The sequence below is a fragment of the Drosophila montana genome, unplaced genomic scaffold (assembly GCF_035044405.1).
Source record: "Drosophila montana isolate Dmon_TW-CO22-7 unplaced genomic scaffold, ASM3504440v1 contig_1624_1, whole genome shotgun sequence".
Lineage (NCBI taxonomy): Eukaryota > Metazoa > Arthropoda > Insecta > Diptera > Drosophilidae > Drosophila > Drosophila montana.
This window is the reverse complement of record NW_026996559.1, coordinates 3,298,423-3,312,949: the sequence shown is the minus strand read 5'-3', so window position 1 is coordinate 3,312,949 and position 14,527 is coordinate 3,298,423. Positions and strand designations below refer to the sequence as shown.

Sequence of the window (14,527 nt, the reverse complement as noted above, 5' to 3'; positions counted from 1 at the left end):
AATTAAGAGATAAACGGCACACTCTGAGACTCACGGCTCAACACATGCAGGGCTGAGGAATTTAAAAAAGCTTCTTGACTATTTCCAGATTTTGCCATGTTACACTCATGTTACCAAACTCCTTTCCGAAACTGAGTGGGTCAAAATAATATTAAACGCATATTCATCAATTAAACGTTAGTTATTAATTATTTGGAGTATGAAAATAGTCATATGTATGTTGGATTTCATTTATTTATATATTTTTTTATATTTATAATTATTTTAATTTAATTTTAAATTATTTTTATAATTTTTTTCTATTTTGATATTTCTGCACTTGTTTTAGAAATGTCAGAGTCGGGTTTATTGCTTAGCAAAAGAATTAAAATTAAACTAACTCAGTTGCGCTTCAATTAAACTTTAAGTTTAAATTTTAAAGATTTACGATCTGACCATATCTATGTATGTATTATGGCACGACAAGAGCTAGGGCAAGAGTATTTCTCTTTGGGTCAGTGCTCTGGGCTACAAACGCGTATCTGCATACACTGTTTCAAAAAGGCAAAAGGTATATTCGTGAAAGTACATAAATTATAGTCAAGGCGGCAAAATGCATTGGAGCTGAACAGGGTTGAACCTAGAATTCTAATTTATTTTAACCATGGACCGAAATCAAATCATTTGTCTATAAAACAGCGGAGCCAAAAGGCTCAACCAAACTTTTTCATTTTTCAATTCTAATTTGGTTCTAATTCTTATTTGACTACAAATAACTATGATTCCATAGATTGGATCTGTCTAACTATTTTTGGTAGATGCGAATTTTGGGCAGAGATCAAATTTAGACCGCATCTTGTGTGTAAAAATATCTAAGGCCTGCAATATTTTTAGTACAGCGGGCAGTTGTTAATTTAAAATTGAAATCATTCATTTCAATTCGATCATTTTTGCAGCGTTGCAGCACACATAGTAAAAATACAATGTATATTGGCTTTTTGATATGATATTATGATTTGGCCGAAGCCAAGAAGAAGAAGAAGCCAAGAACAGGAATTGGGAGTTCGAATCCTAGGCTAGCTGTGAATGTCGTATTGATTTCCCCAAAGGGTCTAAGTATGTACTAAAATACAAATTATTTTAGTAATAATTATAAATATGGTAATACTTTTGATTATAAAAATAAATAATATTATTATTAATAATAATCATATTTATAGCTTATCCCATTCGTTTTGAGCAACTAGGAACAGAGCATTGCGCAGTCAGTAGCTTGCGACTGCAACGTTGGTGTTTATTTTGATTCCATATAAGGAAGAAACTTACTTGTTGCGATCTATCAGAACACAATACAGTCAGTCATTTGCAACTTGATTATGCTAATATATTAGCTGGGTGGAAGGGAGGGGAGGGCAGCAAGGAAGGGGCGAGATGTGCTGAGGCTGTCACGGCGAATGCAATTGGAATGCTTGCCGACAATAAATGCTCGGCAATTGGTCTTCACTTGAACTGACCCACACAAACAATTTCTGTTTACTCTGCTCTGCGCCGTTAAGTCTTGAGGGGGCATGGCAAAGTTTGGGGAGGAGGTGCGGGCGTGCACAATTGGATGGGTATATTTTTGGCAGCGCTGATCATGAGCATGATGACGTCGAGTTTCTCAAAACGGAAGTGCTTGCATGATGTGTAAGATACTCGCAAATATCACAGATGGTCGGCAGAGACGCAGAGTCGGAGAGAGGCAAAGCTCAAGAGAAAATTCACATGCGATGAGTTGGACTCTAAACTTGGCACTTGGCTCAGAGTTCGCTGTGGAAACGAAGCCATGAAAAATCGGTAACTGATGTCTGTGCTAGTATGTAGAGCATGATCATTACATACATACCCTTTGAAAGCAAAGTTACGTAATCAATTCAACTTGGGCTGGAAACTGGATTTGATAAGGTTTCTTTCTGTTGACTAAATTATCTGTAAGGAAGTGAAATTCGCAAGTTTATTTAATTACAAATTAACAAGCTTGGAGCATGTGAATGCAGAGCATTGTCTGATCTTTGATTCATCGTTTGGTGCATTACATGGGTTTTGGCCAAGGCGGACAGATTATGCAAATGCGGCTGCAGGCCAGCCAGGTGACTAAGTGTGCCGCTGCTCCGCAGCGCTTGCTCCACTGCGCTGTTGCTGCTGCTGCCGCTGCCGCAGCCGTTGACGCTGCCACCACCGCTGCTGCCGCTGCTGCCGCTGCTGTCGTCAATTGAGTGTTACTCGCGAATGGGTGTCAACAATCATGACAAGAAGCGCACGCGACAATTGTTGACACATTAGACGCGACGCGAGGCGAGGCGAGGCGACGCGAGCAGCGCGCAGAGCAGTCGACGCTGGCACGCGATAAAAAAAAATAGCGCGCTCCGGTTATCAATTAGTCATCAGGCAGCGATGCCAGCTACACGAAGCGGCCGACGCTGCCCTCCTGCAACGTCAGCGCCAGCGTCACCGATTGCTTAATGCCACCGGTTCGCTATGGTCAATTCGCCCGCTCGACTTGAAGCAAATGTCACACGGCAATCACACACACTGATTGGGCGCGATTGTGCGCTGATAAGCATCGTATTCAATTATGCCGGCAATTATTAATAATATAATCAGACAAATCGTCAAATAAAATGCTCGCATTAGGGGTGCGATTTGTAGGCATTAAATGTCAACAATATACAAATAGCAAACACAACAACAACACAACACAACAGCGACGCGACGTAGGCTGTGTGCCAAGGTGATAAAATCGGCAATTAATGCGAATTTGCAATTGGCAACGCCTACGTCACAGGACGTATACGTCACGTTGCCGTTGCCGTGGCCCAGTGATATATATATAGCGCCAGGTGAGCATTGTAAATATAAATAGATTGCCTCCCCCTCCCCAAAACAAAAAAAAAACAACACTTAATTTGACTACGCTCGCTGGACAGCTATCTACATATGTTGCGTCAGCTGACTTTATGGCACCTCAACCCTGCAAATAACAGCCAAAAGGCAACAGCTCCCGGCCCCCGGGCCGGCCCAGCCCCCACGCACCCTTGCAGCAATGAGTCAACGTACAATTTTCTATCTTTCAATAAACTTTCCTCAATGGGCCGCCCATTGGCCCAACATACTCGCAGCCAGGTAACTACTTTAGCATGATACATATGTGTGTGTCACTGATTAGTCAACCCCGAGGGCTATGTGCTCCCACGTGACTCTCAGGCTAGTTCAAAGTTCTTCATTAAAGCGATCAGACAAAATTTACAATCACAATGCGATAAGGCAAGCCAAGCCAAGTAATTGTTAAATCACTGCCAAATTCTCTGTACAACAAAGTTCTGCTAATTACACTGTCCAAAAAACTTTGTGTATCGCTGTGGGCTGGATAAAATATGTTTTGGCAATTCGATTTGTGTTGATCCCATAAATGGATTGTCCATATATGTATTCTATTTGACTACGAATAAGCTGAGAGTTCTCTAAAATTTATGGTTTACTACAAAACATAAAATCGAAGCTATATTATGCTGGGACACATTTTCCCTTGTCATTTCAATCAATCAAAAATGTATTTCTTGCGCTTCAGCCAAACAGAAAAGCTTACATCTCAGTCGACAAAAACTGAGTTCGCTTAAGAGCTGATAATTAAAATGTGTGTTTAATTACAGCAAAGGCGTAAAGCTAATTGTGTTGCGCAGTGTAATTTTCCCGCGACCCTGCAGCCAATTTTGCCCCAAATCTGATTAGGCAGCGTCATGAGTTAAGACCACACAGTGGGCGCCTGCCATTTGAAAAGTGGGCAATAAAGCTGCAAAGATATAAGCACTTAATTGTGCTGTGACTCAAATCGAATTCTGATATCATTTAGTGGCACTTATCATTTATCACATTTACAAACAAATCATTAGCTACTACAGTTCATTCAGTTTTACGTGTGTGCTTGTAAGCATGGCCAGTTTTACATTGAAACGGTTCAAAAACGAATTCTCATGTTCTTATGGAAGATGAATGCAAATTAAAGCGAGCCATTACTTCTTTTAAATGTGGTTTTTACATTAGAAAATATTTTTGGTACGCTGAGTACAAACAATTACCTAATTTGAAGGTTGGATAACACATACTTATTAACATTATACATTTACAGAGAATATGCTGTAGGCCTTGATGAAGTTGTTGCCACAGCTCCAAGCAGACTTATCTTAGTTATTAACAATAGAATTGACGAGTATTGCAGTAGATTTAAGTTCTTAGCAAACTCATGAATTCCAGTAGCACTGTGCCTCATAATTACCCGAAAATAAATTATTTGTTTACATTTAAACCGTAATGTGTCTTCATTCTTTCACTCAAATACACAAATAATACAAAATATTCTAAGTACCGACAAAATAAACTATGTGAATGATACAGAAAATAGTTGTAAATTTCTATGTTAAGTCGATTTAATTGTCTAATTTGATAGCCTTTTTAATTTTCAAAATATAGCACGATGTCTTCTACTGTCGACTGTTAAGCTACATGTATCATTTAAAATATAATCATATTTATAAACAAAAACACTTTAAGCGTTTAAGCATTACGAAGTTATTATCGATCATTTTTGGCATATAAAAGTTTTCCATGGGACTTAGTACCTTATCACTTATCAGCGACGCGTCCCAAGCGAAAGTGAGACCGAATTGTGGGGGCCCAACGCAATATCATATGAGCACTTTTATGGCAATAAGTGTGCGACGGAGGCGGGGGCGGAAGCGGAGGTGGCCAACACGAGTCTTACTTTCGGATTTGTACATTGCACCCCAAGTACCTGAGCGTGTCATAATTATTGTTATCTGTGTACAGGCAATTATAAATAAAGCAATGCTTACCAAAAATTATAGCTGGTATTTAAGTTATCGAGCCTGAATATATATCTTCCTTCAGCTATAATATATTTAAACTTAACTTAACTGAAAGCCACATTTTCTAAAACAAAACTAATCACCTTCGGTTCATCAACGAATTAAGAGCAATATTTTTTCTCAGTGCAGAAGTAGATAGTTTTTCGGACTTGTTATCAATGCTTTGGGCCCAGGGTCATAAATCCGCCAGCCATTGGTCAAGATAGACTCCGAATTGGCCGACGACTTTAGTAGCCACCGTGCTGGCCAAGTAGCCAGAAGTAGTCCCTGATCTACCGTACGCAACGCATTAAAGAGAAATCAAACCAACAAATAAAAAGTAAAATATAATTTTTTTTGATAAGTGAGATGATTTATTTGTTTCGATTTTGATAAACATCTTAAAGATCGTTTTATATCATTTATGAAATGTTGTAAATTACATTAACAAAGAAAAATTATATTATAAATCAAAAATTAAAAAAGCAAAGAAGCGAGCTCGACTTGGAGATATCCCGTACCTATGGCTCCCGAATATGTGTGCACCCCTTTAGCAAGGAGTTTTTCCTATTTTCAAATAGTCTGGATACTTAACAAAATGATCTATGTCTAGCCGGCCATAAAATCGATATTTATTGATATTCTGAAAATGGCGAGAGATATCGAAAACTAAAATAAACTAGTTTTATATCAGATCGCCGCGTTTATACAGATGGACAGACAGAGAGGCAGAAGCTTAAAGATGGACATGACTAGATCAAAGCAGCTCCTTCTTCTTAATTTAATATCAATCTGATAACTTTATATTAAACTAAAAAAAATAAATTTGTGGTAAAGCTATTTCACAATCTTAGACGAGATTTATTTCCCTCATAATAAAATAATGTAAATTCTTTACAACAAACAATAAGAAATGAATAAAGCAACAAGTATATAAATTAATTTTAGCATCATGCGTTTATTTCACAATATTTGATAAATCAACATTTTTGCTATTTCGTATTCTGACTTTTTACAGCTACTGTTCTGTATTTTCTGAGTAAAAGCGTAGGATAAAATATTCTGCAATCGATTTATAAGAAACATTATATATGTTTTTTGTAAATTGGTAATTTATTATTCGATTTGGGGGTATGTTTATTCAAAATTTGAAATCATACGTGGGTTGTTTTCCATAAGAGAATTTGAAGCCTTTAGGCTATATAGTACCCGAACTCGATGCATTCATACAGACGAACGGACGGACAGGCTGACGAACTAGCATTTGCAGAAAACTTAAATACCCTTTCTATCGATTTGCAATACTGCAGCTGCTGCGATGGAGCCACAAGACGTCACAATGATAGCGAATGACTCAAGAGTCATTTGAATACAGCATAGATAATGATAATGAAACCTGGATCGCATTCATCAACGAAGTTAATATTAAGAATGAGCCGATCGAAGTCGGTGGCCGCATTGACGCAATTTCAGAGCGTCTTTGATAAGGCAGAAGGCAGAGGTAAAGGAGTAGGCGCTGACACAATTAAGCTGGAAAAGTTCCCCCTGGCGTAATGTGTGAGCGTATGCGCATCGGCATGTGGTAAGGGTAGTGGCAAAAGGTAGTGGGGGATTGGGGGTGGGCAGGGCTTCGGTGGCATACGCAATTGATAAAAAGTAAATACGAAATGTATAAGAATGGATAAATACTATAAATAATTACGAGATGGGTTGGGGAGGGGGCGACAGTGGTTGAGTGTTGGAGGGTTGCGTGAGCGGCAGGTGGGGTGGTCGGTCTAGGGGGTGGGGGAGGGGCCTAATGCTGCTTGCAGCGGCAGTCATAAAATCAAATCAAATAATAATTATAAGCATGGCGCGAATTCTGATTACTATATTTTCGCACGTTGGAATTGACGTCGACGGCGACTGCGATTGTGACGTTGACGTTAACGCTGACGTCGGCCGCGACCGCGACTGCGACTGAGACAGCGGGCGAGCGCGCAATGAGCAGATAGCAGCTACAGCGACGGCCAATTGGAGACCATTCCGGACAATCAATGAAAGCAAATGGAACAGAAACGCCTGCGCCAACGCCTGCGCCAACGCCAACGCCGCGGCCAGCGTCTGCGTCTGGGACTGCCTCACACGCAGCACGGCGATTTCGTATAAATATAAATTAATGTGCCCAGCTGAAAACATGAATCAGTCTTATTTAGACGCACGCCAATGATAATCGTCGGCTCGCGAATCCAACCGAACCGAAACAAAGCTAAAGCTAAAACTCAAACTTAAACTCAAACTGAGACTCAAACTAAAACTCAAACCTCAACTGAAACCGAAGAGTCGTTAGCATTATTAAACAATAAGCGAGTGTACTTCCCCCCAGTGCATGAGTACGCCCCAGTCAGTATTATAGACATAAACATTAACATTAACATTAACATTAACCTAGCCCAGTGCCAAGTGACTGCGAAAATGTGCCATACAAGTAAGTACGAGTGTTTGTCGCACAGCCGAGTGCCGAGTGTCAAGTCCAAAGTTCTTAGGTCCCCTTAAGACCAAGCCCCCACCCAAAAATGAAGAAAGAAAAACAATCGCCAAATAAGTAAAAAAGTCAACTGAAGAGCCTAGGCATATCAATTTTTAATGGCTGTACAAAATTTATGATCGTATAGCTAAATGTGGTGAAATTTAATCATTTTTAGAGCGATGTTCTCAGCGTTAAAAGCACATAAAGTAAAAATCAAATCAAATCAGTATAATACTCCTTAAATGGAGGTCAGTGCAAAGATAATGCCATCAGAGTCCAGCTAAAGCCAATGATATATCGAACAATTGTCTAGCCGTATTTGCATAGTTTATTTAAAGGCGCGTCCGGGACTTCCCCGCCACACAATACAGAGCCCGCTGCTCAACTTCATCAAAATGATTCTTAAAGATGACTTTTGAATAATTTGATAGATTCTTGAATTCATTATAAGATATGTATAGAAACGTTCACATAACTCATAACTGAACACTCGAATCCAGCGGCAATTAATAAGCAATAATAATAATTACAATCTCCCTGTATCCGTCTTGTGCTAATCCGAACGTTCAATCAATCAATCAATCGAATCAATCGAATCACATGTTTGCTGCCTATTTTTTTTGTTTTCTTCACGCTCTCCGATAAGGGCTATAAATGTGTGCCGGGTACCGGGTACCGGAGCGGACCATAACCCTCATCATATGATGGTGGCCAATGCGGCAGTCTTTGTTAACTGGGCCAATGCCGCGCCTTGGACACAATTGCAGCTTCGGCCCACTTGCAATCGCATTCGCCAAATGCATTCCCATCATAAAGTTTATAGACCCCGATTAATCACACCTTTCGGTTATACAATTAGACCAGAAACTTCTGCGGGGACACCTGCCAAATGTGATCAGCCACCGCCGACTCGATGGACATGGCCAGCAGCACGTGCGCTCCGATCAGCAACAGCAGCATTCGCAGCGACAGCAGCAGCAGCGACAGCGGTACCGGCATTGGCCGTGTTGTTGCTGCTGTTTTCGTTATCGAATGCGATGTCGCTGACCTACGTCAACAACAAACGTTTGAGCTTGTGGCTGTTGCTGTCGCTGCCGCTGCCGCTGCCGTTGTTGCCGTCGCAGTCGCCGTTGCCGTTGCCGTTGCCGTCGCTGTCGAGTTGTTGGCCCGGCACGAGCGCGGGTTTTGAATGAATTTGTGTTTTGTATGAATTATTCATACGACGCGTTGCCCGCGGCCAATTGGTCAACGATGACGTCGCTGTTGCTCGCGACTTGTCTGTCTGGTCAGCGTCTGCATTTGCGGCTGCGGCTGCCGCGGCTGCTGCGGCTGCTGCGGCTGCTGCCGCCCCTGGCAATATCTGCCGCCGCAGCGTTCAATTTGTGAGCAGTAAAAAAACCCAAAATACTCACACGATGAGTAATCCGAAAATTTCTTGTGAAATTCAAGCGAAGCACAATTTCTGCGACCGCCTCTGATGACAAAGCCAAACGGCGTTTAACAATTTAAACAGCTAAAAAAAACAACAACAACAATATTAACAGAAGCAAAACAATTTCTGCTCAATTGATTTTGGTCAAAAGGCGCGAACGGGCCAAGCGTATGCGGCATCTCACTCGCGCGCTCTCACTCGCCCGCTGGAGGCTGACTCTTATCAGCCGCACACTCACTCAATTGCGAGTGGCAGCGCGTCTTGAGTGCGATTGCGAGTGCGAGTGCGAGTGCCAGTGCGAGTGCATTGTGAATGTGAATGTGAATCCGAGTGCGAGTGCGCGACTGGCCAGTTGCCGAGCAGATGCCGCGGAGCGCACACGCCAAATCGAACGAGTCTCTTGACGCTCAATTGCCATCTAGTTGTTGACTAGTTAGTTGATTGTTTTAGTTAGTAATTCGTATTTGTGTTTCGTTGTTGTTGTTTTTTCGTGTGTTGCCATTGCGATACGTGCAGTCGTGTTAGTCTAGCACCCAGTCCCATGTCCAACGGTAGGCGACAGCCAGAGAACGCTTCGTAAAGGCAAAAAAAAATTAATTTTTATATATTCTTCTTCCTTGCAGCCAAGCATTGCCAAAGCGAGACAATATACAGCCAAAGCAGCAGCACCAGCAGCAGCAGCAGCTGCAGCGGCAGCAACAATAGACAACATATTTGCAGTTGCAAAAGCAGCAGCAGCGGCAGCGGCAGCTTTCGCATTCACAGTTATACGCTGATCATGGCTCTGGCTGCGCTGCTGCTGCCATTGACACACGCCCGCCATTTGCACGATCAGCTGGCGCAAGGCTTTGCCTACGACGACGCGGACAGCTCCAGTGGCAGCGCCAGCGCTAGCGGCAGCGCCAGCCTCAGCCTCAACTCCGGCGACAGCGAGAGCGACAGCAGCAGCTCCGAATCCAGCGACTCGCTGCCTGCCTGGCACGTGAATCCGTTTCACGGACTGGCGGGTAGCTTCGGCGATGCCAGCTACGACAGCGACGCCAGCAGCAGCAGCGGAAGCAGCGGCAGCAGCAGCATCGAGGCTGAAACCGACGGCAGCTACGAGAAGATTGCACAGGCGGCAGTCTATGCCACAATGCGGGAGCTGCGCCGTCAGCGCATCAGACACCGACGCAGCCATACGCTGAGGTTCTTCGCCCGAGTGCAGCAGGGCGCGGCGCCCGAGTGGGTGAACCCTTGCGGTGGCGTCTATCAGCCCGACCAGAGCCAGCCCAGGGCAGTGGATATCTCCAGTGCAGCCAAGCGCAAGGTAGGCAATTGTCCACATCATCGTCAGCCTCTGTCTGGGGTTAAGCGAATGAATCAAACTGATGTAGCTAATCAGCCGTGTGTGTGTGTGTGTGTGTGTGAGTGTGTGTGGGTATTTGGGTGTGTGGGTATGTGAATGCATGTGGTATCGATTCCAAGTAATACAGTCGAGTAATGACTGTGTATAGAGCTAGTGAAGATTAGCCTGCAGTTGCTTAAATGTGCTCTCATTTGTTTTGCAGCATCTGATTGCGCTGCGCAACAATACGCGGATCGAGTACTGGAACATCCGGCAAGACGCGAATCTGGACTACGGCGACATTCAGGCCTGGCAGCGCGAGTACAAGTTCCTGCCAAACATGACGCGGCCCACAGATGTGGTAAGTGTGCTCGATGTGGAAGCGTTCGATGTGCCAGCTTTTTATGCTGACAATGAGCGAGTCGCGATGCTCGTTTGTTCGAGCGGCGGACCTGCTCCGCCCAGGGCGGCTTATACCAGTTTCCGCCTCGCCGCGACTCGACTCGACTCGAGTCGCTGAACGGCATTTGCATTTGCCCTTTTTTGAAGAGCAACTGATTGACTAACCCCTCCCCCCTTTTCGATCTGTCCAATTACAGGCGAAGCTGAAGACCTGGTACCGCCACATTCAGACATTCGTGGGCAGCTTCGCGTATTTGGGCAAGGCGCAGTACAAGTACCACAAGGATCACCAGCTGCCACTGGGCGAGACCACCGAGGAGCTGCACAAGCTGCTCGTGAGCGCACGCAGCGTGCTCTGCGAGATTGAGACGACCATCAACGCCTCCTATCCGTACAGCAATGTCGCCAAGCTCAGCCATATTAGCAAGGCGGCCATGCTCGAGCGCCTCAAGTTCTACACGCCCGCCGATGGCAGCAAGGAGGCCGACACGCGCGATCTCAAGTTCACCAAGCAGCTCTACTATCAGTTCCTGGACAATATGTGGAAATCGCTGCGCCTTGCGCTGCGCAAGCATCACAGGGGCAGCATGGAGCGCAGACAACACGCCGGCTCCGCCAGTTCCAGTTCCGCTTCTGCCTCTGCCTCCTCCTCTGTCGCCAACTCACGCCAGATGTTCAGTCTTGAGAGCTCCGAGAGCGCCGGCCTAGCGTCCGTGGTGGCGGCGGCGCCCAATGACAGCGGCTGCATCAACTCAGCCGAGTGTTAGGCCGCTGTCACTGCCACTGCCACTGCCTCCGGCCCTGCCCAAAGACGCCTCCTCGAAGTACGAAGCCTCCCAGTATTAGCGCCCAATGCTGTGCACAGTTCCTAGCTGCAGTTGCGGTTGCGCGCCTAGCCAAAAAAGAGTCAACAACAAACAGCAAACAACAAACAAAATCAAAACGAATCGAAGAATTTGTCGAATGCCATTTTAGAATTTTATGAGAAACCCCTCTACCACCAAACCAAACCCCTTCCCACAAACCCACCTCTCTACCATGCTCTTGTCATATGTATTAATTATTTATTTATTTATTTGCCATTTATGCAAGAGCTATTTAGTATTATATCGTATTATAATCATTACTACTTCCGTTGAGCGGGTAATTATGATCACACACACACACACACATACGAGCACACACGCACACTCAAGTATTTATTTATTGCTCAAAGTTACACATGACCATTCCCAGTTAATTTCTAAGTCTTAATTTAATATTCGTGGTAATTCAGAGTAATTTATTTATTTATTTAAAAATTGTTTTCTCTCTTATTCTTATTTATTGCAATTTATTTATACAACATATTTAGTCATCTATATATGAAACAAACACAAACGAAAAACAAGCACAAAAAACACAAAAAAAAAAACAAACAAAATGAAATCAATACAAAACGAAAACTTAATACAAATGAAAAATGCTTAAATACACTGTGATTTATTTTAAGTAATTAACTTTTTTTTTAATAGTTCTTAGTGAGAAACAAACTTTGTAAATTATACAAGTATTTATAAATCAATTTATGCCACTGAAACTCTGTTACGAAAATCGTTAAAGCCAATCTAAATAATGTGAAGTCTACAAATCAAGCTAAACTTACATATGCCAATATGTACATGCACCCTCTTGTACTTATAAACATACATATATATCTAATACATGTACGTACATACGCATGGGAAAACGAAATCAAATTGGATGCTAAACTCGAAAATGACTATCTGAAACCATCTGATGCGAATAAACTGAGTACAGACAAAGACAAATCAAGCTGCAATTTTAATTGAATTTCAATAACAGAAGGGTATCAAGCCGTTGAGCAGACCCTTCTTATGACTAAAATAAATAGATAAAAAAACTATTTAATGCCGTCAAAACTATTTAAGCCCAAATCCAAAATGATACTCGAACTTTAATTAAATTTCAATAAGAAAAAAAATAGTATCAAGCAGTTGAGCAGACCGAGAGCGACATTTCTCTTGACTAAATGACATGTAACTTGACATGCAGTTTGTCTGCATGATAAATAGTTAAGAACCTATTGCATATATCATTAAAATAATTGTCAAAAGTAGCTTAGCTTAAGAGCGAACCAGCAGCATAGTAAAAATAGCTTAAGTTCTTCTTTCGTGGATGCCAGTTTTGGGTACAGATCAATTTTAGCTAGACACCCCGGAGATATCTAAGGATCTGGATGTCCCTTTGGTAGGCAACATCATAAATGAGCAGGCATCTAGAGACTTGCTGCTCTCCCAAGTCAACTGGCCAGACAACGGCCTATGAAAAGCGTACAAAATAGATCTTTCGAATACAAATCGGATCTTTAAAATCGCTGTTTTCAAGATGAATTTATCTATCACAAGAATTCAAAAAAATAAAATAAATTATACAATATGCTTGCTAGTTGTAAGACTATGCTGTTACCCCACATCGCAATTGTTAAATGTAAAACAAATCCAAAATGATTCACATTAGCTTAAATTGCTGGTCTAATAAAAATATGCCAAAATGTTAAAAAATATCCCAATAAAAAAAAAAATATTTAATAAATGTTAGCTCGCAACTATTATGTGGAATATTTTTCGTGTGCAATAAATTTAGAATCAAATATCGTTTTTTTGTATCCTTTTTTGTGTAGGGTATTAAAATTTGTTCATGACGTGTCTAACGCATAGAAGGACACATCTCCGACCCCATAAAGCATATATATTCGTGATCAGCGTAAACAGCCGAGTTGATATAGCCATACCCTTCAGTCTGTCTGTCCGTCTGTCTGTCCGTCTGCCCGCCTTTCTGTTTCTATGCGAATTAGTCTCTCAGTTTTAAAGCTATCCTCTTGCAACTTGCCCTGCGTCCGTCATTCTGTTGCAGGCAGTACATATGTCCCAACTGGACAACTATATCATATAGCTATTTTTATTTTGTTTCTCAAGATACCTTGACAAGGTATCAAGATATTAGACTCGGCATTTATAGGCGCCCGTATAAGCAAAATCCTATCAACATCGAGACATCTCTATTGTCACATATCCGCAAAGCCGTGAGGCAAATGTCTGCAAGGGTATTAACTCATCTGCGTACCTACTTTCACTACTTTCCCTTTTTTTTAAATTGAATCCCGAGCATAATCCTATTTGATACGCCTTTGCAGGTAAAGATAACTAGACACTTGCAAAAAAGGATAAGGTAATAAACTATGAATCAGATATTTATCCTATGTTAGTAGTATGGTGGAGATATTAAAAAAAAAAACAATTACAATTATTCGAAAGGCAGCTTTATGATATATTGGGCCGATCCGGCGGATCTGTTCCCAGCAGAACAGCCACTTTCAATAACTATTAGCAAAGAAACAGATGGACTTAGCTACCCTCTGGCAGGGTATGCGGCTGGTGAACCTAGTTTTAGCTAGAAAATTGAACAGTAATAAAAAAGCCAAAAGATTTTGAGTTGGGGTCAAGTGTCCAGTGAAGAGCTTTTGCTGACTCAATACGATTGCAATGTGATTTTTTGTTTGTTCTTTTGACGCCCTTTAATTATTTGCTCTGTGGAGTGTATTGGATTTTGGGGCTTGAAAATATCGATATCTGTATTGGAGTATTCAATTGTGATTTTCCGGTTAAACAGGCACATTATGAAGATGGTTCCGGTCGCAATTAAGTGAGGCGCGATAACTGAACAGTTTGAGCAATAAATGCTGCTATCGAATTCGCTACACTTGGTCAAGTGGCGTGTATTGCCCCCATAATCAGTCAGCGAGGCGTTCCAAAATACCAACCGTTTCCGTTTCCACTCCACGCGCCCATGCGGACGCGCTGGCAAAAGTGGACAGTTGAAGGTGGCCGCAATACCTCGATACCGCGCATCTTATCAACGTTGAGCGCAAGCGTTTGCAGTGGGGCGATGCGGTTTGCGGTATGCGGTAAAGCGTA

The 14,527-nt window shown here is 42.3% G+C and overlaps 1 protein-coding gene across 1 annotated transcript; it reads left to right on the top strand.

Moving 5' to 3' along the window:
* Positions 1–9,554: 9,554 nt before the first annotated feature.
* On the top strand, positions 9,555–11,810 carry upd2 (unpaired 2). The gene is made up of 3 exons (XM_064699875.1): positions 9,555–10,130; positions 10,372–10,509; positions 10,748–11,810. Exons 1-3 carry the CDS (start codon positions 9,600–9,602, stop codon positions 11,315–11,317), a joined length of 1,239 nt encoding a protein of 412 aa, XP_064555945.1. The 5' UTR covers positions 9,555–9,599; the 3' UTR covers positions 11,318–11,810.
* Positions 11,811–14,527: the final 2,717 nt, after the last annotated feature.